We start from the raw sequence: 14,335 nt of genomic DNA, 5'->3' as shown, positions 1-14,335 counted from the left end.
ATGTTGTGTTAATTTCTGGTGTACAGCATAGTGATTCGGTTATACAAATATATATTTCTTTTCATAGTCTTTTTCATTACAGGCTATTACAAGGTATTGAATATAGTTCTCTATGCAATACAGTAGGACCTTGTTGTCTATTTTATAGCAGTTGGTATCTGCAAATCTTGAACTCATGATTTATCCCTTCCCACCCTTTTCCCCCCCAGTAACCATAAGTTTGTCTTCTATGACTGTATGTTTCTGTTTTGTAAATACGTTCATTGCATCACTTTTTTAGATTCCACATATAAGCGATATCATATAGCATTTTTCTTTCTCTTTCGGATTTACTTCACTTAGTATGACAATCTCCAGGTCCATCCACGTTGCTGCAAATGGCATTATTTTATTCTTTTTTGTGGTTAAGTAGTATTCCATTGTGTATGTATGTGTGTGTATGTGTGTGTACACCGCATCTTCTTTATCCAATAATCTGCCCATAGACATTTAGGTTGCTTCCACGTCTTGGCTATCGTAAATAGTGCCGCTACGAACATTGGGTGCATGTATCTTTTCAAATTAGAGTTTCCTCTGGATATATACCCAGGAGTGGGGTTTCTGGATCAAATGTTAAGTCTATTTTTAGTTTTTTGAGGAAATACTGTTTTCCATAGTGGCTGCACCATTACTCTGTCATTTTAATGGTGGACACAACATTTTCCCATCTCTCTGACTTTAGAATAGAATCATAGCTAGGTGCACATATAAATAACCTTCACAATCATGTTCCCCTTCTCATTTAAGAGGTAAAGAATACAGGGTCACTTACCCAGAGTCACACAGCAAGTTAGAGAAAGAGACGGCACATGCCCCAGGGCTCCGGAGCCCCACACCCAGAGCATGGGCTCTGGTCAGAGGACCTGGAGTCATGCCCAAGCTCCATTACCACCATCAGGGTTGCCTGATCAAAGCTCTTAGCCCCACTGAGCCCCAGCATCCTAAGGGTTAAAAATAGTATCAATCTATAGGGCTATTTTAAGAGCTAAATGCCACAATGTACATAAAATACTCAGCCCTGAATCTGGCACATTGGAGGCGGTCAATAAATATTGACTGTTATCTTTACACAATAATATTTATTCAGTCTTAAGTCTTAAGCTTAAGTATTAATAAAATACTGGGGAAAATTAAAGTCAAACAGTATTTTACACAATAATAAAACAGCATGATCTTTACCCAATAAAATACTTTAAAAGAGTATTGAAAACACCTATCTTGATAACGAACATCAGAAATGCCAACAGGTCTCAGAAATCAAGGCATAAACTTTGTTGTCCAAAGTGCTGGCATCAAAGGGAGGCAATTTCATTTTTTACCCATTAAAAAAATGGAATTTGGTGTTTAACTTCTTCCATTATTTTGATAAGAGTATGATGGACTGGAGTTTATAAAACGTCTCTATTGAGACATAATTCACAGACCATAAAATCCATCCATCTGAAGTGTAGAGTTTAGGGGGTTTTCGTGTATTCACAGAGTTGTGCAACCATCACCACCATCTAACTTTGGAACATTTTCATCATCCAAAAAGAAACCCGGGAGCCACCAGCGGTGATTCAGCTGATTGGGAATTTGCACATTTTTTGACGGATTTTTTACTATTTCAGGATCTGGGAGGTGTCACACTTTTTGCAACCACGTGAGACCACAGCAGTTTCCCAACTTGTTTCCTCTTACTGTCCTCAGCTCCTGCTTCATCCTGCACACCCACATTTCCCGTCAGCCCTGCCACTGCTTTCTGTTCTGTGTTTGATCCCACCAAGTGGATTTCAAGGACTGGCTCTTCAGGAGGAGAATTTGCAGAGCTCACCATTTCCTTGCAATTCCCTTGCTTGTCTTAACCTCAAGTCCAAGTTTTAATTCAGCCTTGTCAAGGCTGGGAAAAGGAAAAGCATTCCACACCTACACATTTGTAACTGGGGCGTAAAGCACATTTATTGGTCAAAAGTTTACAAATTGAGAGGTTGTTTTTCTTTTTTGGCATTTTAATGGAGGTTTTTTTTTTGTGCAAATTTTATTTTTTAATGATGTCTAGTTCATTTATTATGTTATTTTCAGGTGTACAACAAAGCAATTCGATTGTACACATACACACATGTATATATTTTTTCAGATTATTTTCCGTTATAGCTTATTACACAAAATTGAATATAGAACAAACTGAGAGCTTTTAAGAAACCCACAGCAACCTGTACAATATAGAAAATATAAAAATTCACCATCTCCTATAAAGAATTTAACAGGTAATTAACTGTTATTCCCTAGTTTTGGATGATATAAAAGAGAAAGCCTATTAGATAAATTTCTCTGATTTTTTTAGTTAACATTTAAATTATTTCTTAGAAACACCACGACTAAAGGTCACTGTGATGCTGGAGAAATTTTGGTAGCAATTTGTGTTTTATATGCACCAAGAGAGTGAGACAATCATTTGAACTCACTGCACATCTTTGAGGAACACAATCAAGTCAAGGTGGTATAGGAAACGGAAAAGTCATCAGATAAACCTGCATCTCCAACTAGATGCCATTCCTGTGACAGAAAAAAGCCAAGCAGAGACCACAGAGATAGAGCCAGAAGGGACCTTGGAGATCATTTACTCCTAACTCTACCCACATGGGAAGCCACTGAACCCAGGCACCCAGCCAGTTAGGGGAAGTTCAGGGGCTAAAGGATTATTTGAAAATGGGAGCCTGGGGAGTAGAAAAGAGTGGGACGGTTAGTCTCAGGTTGTCTCACCATGACTGCACCTCCATAAAGGAAGGTTTGAAAAATAACCAGAAGGACCTCAGCTCCAAGTTGGACTGGAAATGGAATAGGAGAGAATCATGCAATTCTTGGGAATACAAGAAAGGTCGGATTTATCCTTTTCCCAACAAAGCCTAAGTTCATTCTTCACCAGAATCTAAGAGCTAGTAAAGAAAAAAAAAAAAAAAAAAAAAGGCCGCGGTGATGACCCAGCTGGATGAGGCTGGGGCTGGCTTACTTGGGGCTGGGGGCTGTCAACGAGGTGAGAGAAGATCTACTCACACCGCTGTTTGAGTAGTGGGATTGCTCCGGCCCCATTAACATCACAACACAACACAGCCGAGAGGGGAGATCTCAGCAGGGCCCGCACTCCCCTCTGCAGGAGGCACCTGGCCCCACCCTGCTGCTGCGATGCAGAAGGCTCCCGTGGCTAAGCTGCTGCTGGAAACTTGGACTTTACCCAGGACGGATCACCAAAATAGCTCTTGCAAAGGGAAACATCAACAATGCAGTGTGCTGGTCTCAGGAAAGAAAAATACTCTCCATCCCAGTAAAACAGAGCTTGCTTCAGAGTCGTTAAATCTCTCGCCTTAAGTACCCTGTGTTTTGACACATCTGTTTTATAGGAGGATCCTTAGGTTTATGGATCTACAGTCATGGAACAGTAGTACCTCCCGTTCAATCCAGAACGTGGTGTCAGTTCCAGCCCGTATTAAACCTCACTGGGGTTCCACTGCTTCATTGGCAGAAGAAATAGCTGACAGACGGTGAAGTCCCTTCCAGCTCTAAAACTTGGCTTCTAATGGCACAGTCCATCAAACTTCCAGGTCAGTGCCACGAGCTTTCACGGAGAGACAGTGAAATTCTGCTTTCTTAGGGCCAGGATCGGAACACACGCAACACAGATTCTGCTACCGAGGAACTCATCATACCATACATTATTTATGGATTAAGATAAACTTTCTTCTTCTCACATAAGATATTAAGTGTCAATTTCCTGGCTTTATTGTAGTTGCTAAGACATTACCATTGGGGCAAACTAGGTGAAGGGTACACCAGACCTCTTTGTACTCCTTTTTAAACTTACTGTGAATCTGTAATTATTTCAAAATAAAACAATAATAAAAAAGATTAAAAAACCGCTAAGCTGAAGACGTCTGGAGAGGATTAATTAAAATAAGTAAAATATAAGGCATTAGAGAAACCTCTTTGTTTTAAGTAGAAAGAATTGCTTCTGAGTTTGCCATCCTGGCGAAACTGGAGCAACTAGTTGCTTATTTCGAAGTTGCTTTGTTTTTCTCCTTTAAAAAGATAAACAAATTCGACCTCAAGGATCTCTCCCAGCCCCACAAATTGACATTATTTGTGTCTTAGTGGTGTTAAAAAGTTAGTTATATATGAGAACTTAGTTACAAAATACATGTTATTATATATATTAAAATGTATATGAGATATTCATTTATATATATATATATATGAGAAATAGCAACCTAGGGCTAATGGAAAAAAACCAACCAATCAACAAATCCCATCAACATTGTCTCTTGTTTCAGAGGAAAAGGAGGCAGAGATCAAGCACCCCAAACTTGTTTTCAGGTTTATCGTGAATTTGGCCATCTGCTCCAGTGGGGCAGTTTGGAAAAGATGAAAAGTGACAGAAGTAAGGGCAGTGAATCTAGATTCCACCCCCTGTGCTTCCCACAACAAAAATGTACTTTCTACTAAAAGTAGGGGGTTTACTTTTAACCCTACGCACACAATAAAGGCTCACCCATCATCCCTGAACAAGACTTTGCTTGTGTTCGCATTCATGGCGAAGGGTTTGTCATACAGCATCCCTTGCCCTGGTCCCCCCAAAGCCAAGCAAAACTGGCTGGCTTTCACAAGCACTGAAGCCTTCACTGTGAGTGTAACAGACCTCACTGGGTAGAGACAATTTCAGTACTTCTAACAGCCAGACAAAGGAAATGGCTCAGCCTGCACCTGGTGTGCAGAGGAAACAGGAGAAAGAAATGTCCAAATCAGGTAATACAAAGGCACATTTTCTTAAGGCAATAGGCCCAGTTTCTCTCCCAGGGTTCTGGGGTGGTTTTTGCCATTATTGCTACTACTTTGTTTTGCTGTTTAAATTCTGGGTGCAGTTGTATATTAGATGAGAATCTTTATAACAGAGACGATCTCCATCAAACCAGACTAGCGAATATAACACACAGTTCATGTGTGTATGATAGCCAAACTTCCTATCAAAAATTCATTTGCAATCTGTAGGACAGTATGGAACTTACAGCTCAGCTTTGCTTTGAGTTTATGAAAGGAAGGCTGGCCTGGCTGGAGGAAGACTTCTGAAGGAAACCTTAAGAAAGGAAGGGCTAAAACTCCCTAATAGGTACCTAAAAATAAGATTTTATGTATGCCAAAAATAAAAGTTGTTGATGGCTAGATTTTTTTAATGGCAAAATTCTAGATAAATTTGTCAAAGCAGAATGTTTATCATTTTTCAAGGCCTCTGCTTTACCAGCCGTGGGCTTTAATGCTTCCTAGACGTCTAATCCAGTGGAGGTTGGTGGTCAGCTTGGCCCCCTCACCACTGAGCGTGAGATTAAAATCCATCCCTTTGTGAAACGGCCAAGGACTGTGTCACGGCATTTTAATAAACTTCTCCAAAGGAGAGAAATTTTTGGGTTTTATAGTGACTTAAAGGCCTTTAGTTGTGGTTGTTTGAGCCTCAGGGCTTTCCTCTGAAAGCCTGTCCCCTGACCAGCTGAGGTGTAATTTCATGTAAATGGTGCTCTTTTTCCATTGTTTGGTATTGAGCAGGATCAAAAAGGATTTACAGTCAAATGATCCACATCTATTAAAATAGGCTGTGTCCCACTTCCTGCTTTGACCAAAAAAAAAAAGGATTTAATTTTAAGGCCAGGTCAATGGACTCCTGGCCTGTCTGAAGTCAAAGGGATGCTGGCCAAAAGGCCTCATGGAGAAAAACTGAGAAGGTTCACATTTTTTGTCTGTGAAATGCTGTTCTACTCAAGGCATTCCCCAGCCTGACTTTGTTTTGCTTTTGCTAAACCCAATCCAGGCTCTAGCCCAGGGCTTGATGTTTTAAAAATCAGGGGCTTTAACACATATTACCAAAAAGTTAGACCAACTCAGTGAAGCTGCCCCCAAATAATGAGAGCGGAGGACATAGAGAAGCAACACGTAGCATCATTTGGAAACTAGACAATCTTCTTACTTACTGAATAATTACTTAACACTTAGTGGCTAATTCTCAGAAACCTCCTTCTGACTTGCTCCTTACAAACCAGCCTGCAGTATTGTCAATTACTGGCATGGGACAATCAGACATAGCACATTATCTCCTTCCAAAAGTGGGTCTTTTCTTGTAATAGGTTTCATCCTAGGATATAGCTTTAAAAATTCCTCACCTTTACAGCCAAGTTTGTTTATGTGTTCATCTAGAAATACATTCACAGAACAAGTACTTACTTCATGCCTGCTAAGTGCTATGAGCTGATACTTCATGCCTGCTAAGTGTCATGAGCTGACCCAGGTCCGAGAAGACAGCGGTGCACAGGAAGAAAGAGGCTCCCACCTGACATTCTGCTTTGGGGAGACTCACGTACCCCAAGTCGCCTGTGAACTGGACACATCCCCCAGACAGGCACTTGCTTTGAGCTCATCTTACTCGAAGAGGCCATATGGGAAAAAAAAAAAAATTTAAAACCATTTCCATGACCATGAAAACCTTTTGGAATCTTAATGTCTTAAAACGCATCAAAAGCATGTCTTCCAAAAGGCTTCCTTGTCTGTAGCAAATGAACATCTTTCTAAGCAAATGACAAGGATGAATATTTCTAAGCCTGATTAGACCAGAGAAGGCATGCTCTTCTCCGTATGGGTTTCCGTGTGGTAGATTCATCCTATTTCCAAAATGGCATAAAAATTCTGCAGTAATGTATAAACATATGTTGGCTGATATGACCTGAAAGATCAAATTGTCGAAGTCTTACAAGTAACAATGATTCACTAACAAACGGTCTGTTCAAGCAGGGAAAAAAAAAAAAAAAAAAGAGAAGAAACCATCTCCTCTTGTCCTGTATGACAAATTATTTCACACATTCTCTTTTAAATGTTCCAGCTGTGCTAAAGAACAGCTGTTATACTCAGTGAAAACACCACATTAAATTATTGTCATGTTCAGTAAAAGGGTCTAATCATTTTTTGAAGCTGTCATTTTTTTAAGCACATGAATAATTCTAAACCTTTCCTTAACTTATAAAACAATGTTTACCTTCCTAAATGAGGAAGATTAGTAAAAGGCTTATAATCATCTCCAAGCTTACCCTAGAGTCACCCACTGGATTTTCAGTGATCACAGAGAAACATCGACATTTGTCAACATAAATAATACTTTTCAGTTGTAAATTTGATTCCATAGTCAAATTTTTAAAAAGTAACTTGTTGAAAATACCCAGTCTTTCAGTGGGATGTCCCCTCATCCTCCTGTATACCTTTAAGGAAGACAGTTACCTAAAAACGAGAGTTTCATGTTCTGGAATACCATACTTCCCTTTGTGTTCTTCAAATAATTTCCTCAGCTCCTCCATGTAGGTCTTATGCAACTCCTCAATCTGCTCTGGGCTTGGGTGCGGGGTCTGACGAACAGGGATTGGGCGGCCAACTGCCAAAAACAGAGAACACATCATATATAAGAAACCAAAACCACTCCACCGCAGACTACTGCCTCAGATGGACAGCCCTTAGAAAGGTCTGCCAATCCGAATCCAACAGGCCCGCCGGCTCCAAACCCTGTCTCATTTTACTGGCTGCCTATAGTGGTCCCACCATCCCTTTTGCTAACAAATGAAGAGCGTCCCTTCTCAGCAGATGCTGGATTGTCAGGACCCTGGTGATTCTGACTTGTGGAGTCAAATGAACTACTGTGCTAACTGCAGCTGTGAGGTGGGAGGATATCGCTGTGTGTGCACGTCACCAGCAGGTTCCCTCGGGTACAGCTGACAGCCGGCCCACAGTGCCCTATTATGCCTGCCTGGGAAATCTTGAATCATGAGACATCAACCCTCTATTTGGACTCTTTTTAATATCACCCTAAAAAATGAAAAGAAATACATATCCTCACTGCTAAGTATCTAGACCAAAAAACACACATAATCACAAGGATTCTTTTGCTTGTAACAGTAGAAAACAAAACCGAACCGAAGTCTCAATAGAAAAATTATTTAATAAGCCACAGACCATTCATTCAATAGAATCTTACGCAGCAATTTAAAAAAAAAAACTGAAATAGTATTTTTGTAACTATGTATGGTGACAGATGTTAAATAGGCTTATTGTGGTGATCATTTTGCAATATACACGAATATCAAATCATTATTTTGTGCACTTGAAACTAACATGTTATATGCAATTATATCCCAATTAAAAGAATGAAACATATCTGTATGTACATACACACCCAGAGATGTCTAAAATGTATTAGGTTTGGGAGTTTGAGATTTGCAAATCTTAACCATTATATATAAAAATAGATAAAAAATAAATTTCTTCTGTATAGCACAGGAAACTATATTCAGTATCTTATAATAACCTTTAATGAAAAAGAATATGAAAACGAATATATGTCTGTATATGCATGACTGGGACATTGTGCTGTACACCAGAAGTTGACACATTGTAACTGACTGTACTTCAACTGAAAAAAAAATTAGAAAATAATAAAATGTATTAGGCAGAGAAAATTATAAAATAATATGTATGATCCTATTTACTTAAAAATTTTTCTATTTCTGGGTACATTATAAGCTTTAGCGTATTTAAGAAAGTCAGCCAAGAGAGACTTTTCATGATTACTTGGAGAGAGGGAGGTAGAGTTGAGGGAAATTGCATTTATTTTATTGGCATTGTATGAATTTTCTACAATGAGAATGCATTTGTGTCACCTGTGTTATTAAAAATGAACTAATTCATTTTTAAAAACCTGGCAACTTTCACGTGTGTTTTAAGGCATCTATGTAGCAAATAACTTTTACCTCACTTGTCTCAGATTTTTAGATTAGATTCACGTGGCTCTGGCCTGCTCTCCTGGGTCCTCACTGCTACTCATTGCGCCCTCTGCTGGTCTGATGCTGCTACTGATGGCAAGAGCTGAAAATGTACAGACGTTCAACCACTCTTTGGACAGCAGACTGCTTCTTACCTTTGATTAGCTTGGCCGTGAGGTCAAGTGGGGCTGTACGTAATGGAATGGTACTCTCAAGGTTTCCTTTGCCTACCCCGAGTCTCCCCATGCTACCTCCAAGGCTCAACTGATGTCAGTAACAAAAGGTGGTTAGTCACGAGGACACCAGAGAAAGAAGGAAGTGATAAATGACAACAGTATGGGAGGTAAGGGAACACAGAAAAGGGAGTGATATACACACACAAACACACACATATATATTACAATGTATTGTATATTAAGAACATATCTATCTATACTTATACACAACATTATACATAATCCATGTATCTATGTATAGATACATATATCTCCTTACTGAAAAATTCTCAAATTGCTAAGTTTTTAACCACAATAGCCTCAAGAAACTCATGTACAACCAGAAATTGACACACTGTGACTGTACTTCAATTAAGAAAAAAAGAAGCTCATGTAGTTTTCCTTTGACAGCTTGGATGTCAAACTTATGTACAGCATCCATGAGTCCTTTGTAGTTCACCATAACCATCTCGCTGTCAGCTGTGGTTGAAATACGGACTAGGAGGGGCTAATAGGGTGGAGTGGAATTGGGGGCTGGTGTCACGCAAGAAGCACTAGGCTGGAGCAGACGCAGTGCGAGTTCACCACGAGGTACACTGAGCTAATAAGTAACGGCCCGTCTGGCCTTAACTTCCACAGGTACAGGATAAAAGAGTAGGTGATCTTAAAGCTTCCTTCCAGCTCTGAACTTCATTGTTGTTTGAGGGGAAAAAAACTGAGAAATTTACATGCAAACTGAAAAAATCTACCTGTAAATCTACTAGCAAAATCCATGGTTTTATAGAAAGAGCTTCTGTTTTCTTAGTGAGATGATCCCAAGGAGAGAGATCACGTGCAGCTATCCTCGGTGGGAGGGGAGCTTATAAAAAGACACAGTGGTCTGAGAAGATGAAGGATGTTGTTCCCAGCTCACTTCAGTTAGGACTTGTGAATTCTGAATCATTGAAACTTGTTTCCTGTGAGCTACCCTGCAATTAATTTCAATCCTGTCCTTTTCCTAGTAATGGCTTTATCATATGCCAGATAGTTCAGATAGTTCTTCCACAGAGTCCAGACACACCCATATACTGAATTCATCATCATAAGACTTCCCGGTAAACCGTGAGACAGTCATATTTGTCTTTCTTTTATTTATGTGGAGAGAAACTGAGATGCTGGATGTTCCTAAACTATAGACACACACACACACACACACACAAAAGAAATTAAATATTTAAACTCAGAACTCCTGCCCCTTGTTACTAACCTAACCCAAAATTGGATTAGAGAGGAAGAAACCTTTCTCAATTACTTTTAAGGGATAAAGACAGAGATAACAAAACAAAAACTTGCAAATCTGAGAAGGGTCCCCAGAGCCTTAGACGACCAGAATTCCCTCTCCCCACAAAAAAGGAGATTTTTTTCCCACTAAGCAGAGGAAAGCTGTTTTCAACATAAGACTACGTTAGTTGCAAACTGCTGCACGGATCCCTTTTTACAACACAAAGGGAAAAACAGCTGCGCCAGGCTGCTGTTGGACACAGAACTCCTTGCCCTGGAAAAGTCAGCTAACTTCTACCTGTGGCGGATTCAGGAATCTTAGCTCTTGTTTATATCTCAGTGCTTTTTACAGCAGTTGTGCTCCTTTGTTCCCTTTTCCAATTCCACCCAACATTTCGAGATCAGTTATGCCTTTATGGCCTCCCACAGCAGCCTGGCTCTAATTTCCATGCTGCTCTGTTGTCTTTACCTAAGATGAGGAACATTTACAGCTGGAAAAGAGCTCAGAGATGGGCACTATTTCCTTCTCATTGAGGCAAGGAGTAGATCTTTCACCATAAGAAGACTTTGTTCTATTTTTTCTTTTTTTGTAATTATGAAAATTCTGCAGAGTTTTTCTCTATAATGGTCTCATGCAGGAATTAGTCTTTCTGTAGCTGCAACAGAGCTGTATGCCAGAGAAACTAGGCAGATTGCTGTGTGGAGTGGGGTTGGGAAGAGTCAAAACCTGGGTTCAAGCACAACCTCTGGCTTATGGTGGAGTCTCAGAAGATGCCCAGTGTAAGCAGGTGTGTGGGTATGTATACGTATGCGTGCGCACACACACACAGACACACCGTCTCATGAACATTTAATAAGTACTTAATATGTTGTACTGGGCACCATATTAACCCCCTTATCATTATCATCTCCTTTAATCCCTCCTTTACAATTCAAATTTAAGTTGGGTTCCCCTTCCTTTCTGTTTCAGAAAATCCCTTAGCCTGCTTTTTCCCCAGCAGGATGAAATGACTTGAATTGAAACAAAATGGGCTGCTTATGTCCTCCAGTGCCTCCAAACCAGTTTTATTACACATTACTTTCCCTATCTTTTCTCATTTAAAAAACCCAAACCTATAGAAAAAATAATGCAATAAGCACTTGCACGCCCTTCCTATCTAGATTCGCCAGTTTTAAACGTTTTGCACATACATGCAACATGTATGTGGATATCCACATGTAGTATTATTTTTACAGAACCGTTTGAGAGTAAGTTATAGACATCATTGCTTCGATCATGTTATATCCCTAAATATTCTGGAATGTGTATCTAAGAACAAGAACACTGCCCTGTATAACCCCACCACCATCATAGCCAAGGAATTTAAACTCTGCACAACTGTACATTGTACTTGATCCACATTCAAACTCGATTCGTAGTCTGCGTCACGTCCTTTATGGTTGTTCCCCTCCAGTCCATCACAGCCGCTGGGAGCTCTCTCTGAGCACTGTCTCTCTCTCCTTTTGGTCTTTAACGACATTGATATTTTTGAAGTCTAAGCCAGTTGTTTTGTAAGCTGAACCACAACCTGAATTTGTCAGATTATTTCCTCATGATTTGATTCAGAGAAACATTTTGGCAGGAATACTTCCACAGGAGAATCAAAGCACAGTTTGGCAGCTCCCAGCATGCTGGTCAGGAAGCCGCCTTCTGCTCTGAATACCAGCCCACACTCACCAACCCCCCGGGGTGAACAGACAGCTTTCCCAAGTGTCATGCCATCTAATGCCCAGAATAACCCTAAGAGAAGACAGGACAATTAGGATAGTCTCCTTTTGAAGCTGTAAAATCTGAGGCTCAGACAAGGTAAATGAGACATTCTAAGTCACTCCAAGTCTGACCTCAAACCCACACCGTGTCCTTCTGTACCTTTGGCTGATGCGTAATAAACGCCTTCTTAATGTCAGTATCGATGTCTGTGTGTGGCTGGTACCTAAGCGTTCATTGCAGCCATCACACTGGGTGTACAGATGGAAAGAACCAATTTATTAATGGCGTTGTTTGCATTTTTTCAATGTTGCAATAAGAATGAAAATGAAATAAACCACATCCATAATCAGAAGACAGGCTCAGGAGAAAGTCAGCGGAAGTCTTGAGGCTGGAAAACACGCGATTGGAGCCCTTTCTGTGCCACAGGCAAACACAGCTGATAAGTCTGTCTGGGTGCCCATAATTCAAATAATCAAGCCCTGGGAGGAGAGAAAGCTCTTCTGTATGGTAAGTGCCAAGGAATTAAGATAGAAGGAATACTAGAGTTAGAAAATCACCAGTTTGCAACCATGTCCATGATAATTGATGCAAGGGAGAATTATCAATGGATAGTAAAACCATCAAGTAAAGTTTGATGAAGAAAAGGAAAATTACAAAAGTCTCCAAGTTACACTACCCCCAAGTTACTTGTTAATGTAAAGGGGAAAAAAGCTTTATATTTATAAATATTAAAAAAAAACAAATAAAGATTTATAAGGATAAATCTATAAATTTACCTTTAAAGTAGAGGACAAACACTTTACCCAAGTGATCAAAGTTAGTATCACCAACGAGACAAACTGACATCAAGTGCCTCCCGATGTTATTTACTGAGGACGCAATACCATTTCTGTGGGACTTTTGCCAAATGCATAACTGCAATATAACCATGAGGAAACACACCAACCCAGCTTGAGAAACATTCTGCAAAACAGCTGACCTATACTCTTCAAAAGTGCTTATGCCATAAAGACAATGAAAAGTTGAAAAACAATCTCAGCTTAAAGTAGGCTAAGGAAATGTGAAAATTAAATGCAAGTATGATCCTGCTTAGGGAAAAAACACCCACCCCCTCCCCCGCAAAGAAAACCCCAGAGCTAAAAAGGAAGTTATTGCAGCAGTTGGTGAAATTGGACTATGGAGTGTACACTAGTCAGCAGCACTTTATCGATGTTAAATTTCCTGCATTGTACTGACATTATGGAAGAGAATAATCTTGTTCTTAAGAGATATACGTAGAAGTAATTAGGAACAGAGGGGAGTGTATAGCTCAGTGGTACAGTGTGTGCTTAGCAGGCACGAGGTCCTGGGTTCAATCTCCAGCACCTCCGTTAAAATAAACAAACCAACCAACCTAATTACCACCCACCCCTCAAAAAGTAATTAGAAGCAAATGATCATGATGTCTGCACTTAAACAGTTCCGTGATACCAATAATAGAAAGCATATTTGTGGTACCGTTAGAGAGAAATAAAAACTGTAGCAAAAATGTTTACCACGGGTGAGTCCAGGAAAAACGCACACAAGCGCTCATTTTACTCCTCATGAAACTTTTCTGAACATTTGAAATTTTTCAACATAACATTTCAAAACTTAAAATCAACACACACTATGACACATGAAATTTCCTCTTTTAACTAGTGAATCCTTTGTGTCTTGCTTTCTTGTCCAGACAGCATTCTGTCCTAGCACCCGTACTGGCCCTATGACTTGAACTTAATGGTAATTGATCTTAAAATGTTTAATGTGTACTCTGATTTCCGGAGACTTAAGAATTGCAGTCAGACAAGCCTAGCTCAAGACTAGTTCACTTATTCACAAATCTGTCTTGGGCTCCTACCCTGTGGGCGCTGGGAATACAGTGGAGAATAAATAGGGCAAATTCCCTGCCCACCTGGAGCTCTGTGACGAAGGAAGAAAAAAGGCAACAAGTTCCTCTAAGGAACCGTGATGCTTTACACGCTGTTCTTAAAGTCTGAATTCATTTCCATTTTCTCTCTCTGTTGTCATGATGGATGTGACACTGAAATCAGTTTCTCTCCATTCTGACATGATAAAATACAATGTGTATGAACACTTTATTGCACTTTGATAAACTAATAATAACACTGATAAAATATGTAAATTACATACTATTAGTGACACATGTAAGAAAATATATGGTAGGTTCCTTATAAATCACGTCCATCGAGAAGGGCCCTCAGCAAAAAGGAAAG

At 39.8% G+C, this 14,335-nt stretch overlaps 1 protein-coding gene across 1 annotated transcript in view; it reads right to left on the bottom strand.

Annotated features, from left to right (window-relative positions):
* Nucleotides 1-1,951: 1,951 nt before the first annotated feature.
* MOGAT1 (monoacylglycerol O-acyltransferase 1) overlaps nt 1,952-14,335 on the bottom strand; it is a 33,208-nt gene continuing 20,824 nt past the window's right edge. Inside the window, exon 6 of the mRNA XM_010948856.3 lies at nt 1,952-7,474. Within this exon, the coding sequence (XP_010947158.2) occupies nt 7,320-7,474 (155 nt within the window). The 3' untranslated portion in view covers nt 1,952-7,319. The remainder of the gene's footprint in view (nt 7,475-14,335) is intronic.

Source organism: Camelus bactrianus, chromosome 5, assembly GCF_048773025.1.
Source record: "Camelus bactrianus isolate YW-2024 breed Bactrian camel chromosome 5, ASM4877302v1, whole genome shotgun sequence".
In the NCBI taxonomy this organism is placed as follows: domain Eukaryota; kingdom Metazoa; phylum Chordata; class Mammalia; order Artiodactyla; family Camelidae; genus Camelus; species Camelus bactrianus.
Note: the sequence above shows the minus strand (reverse complement) of the source record. Positions and strands in the feature narration are given on the sequence as shown.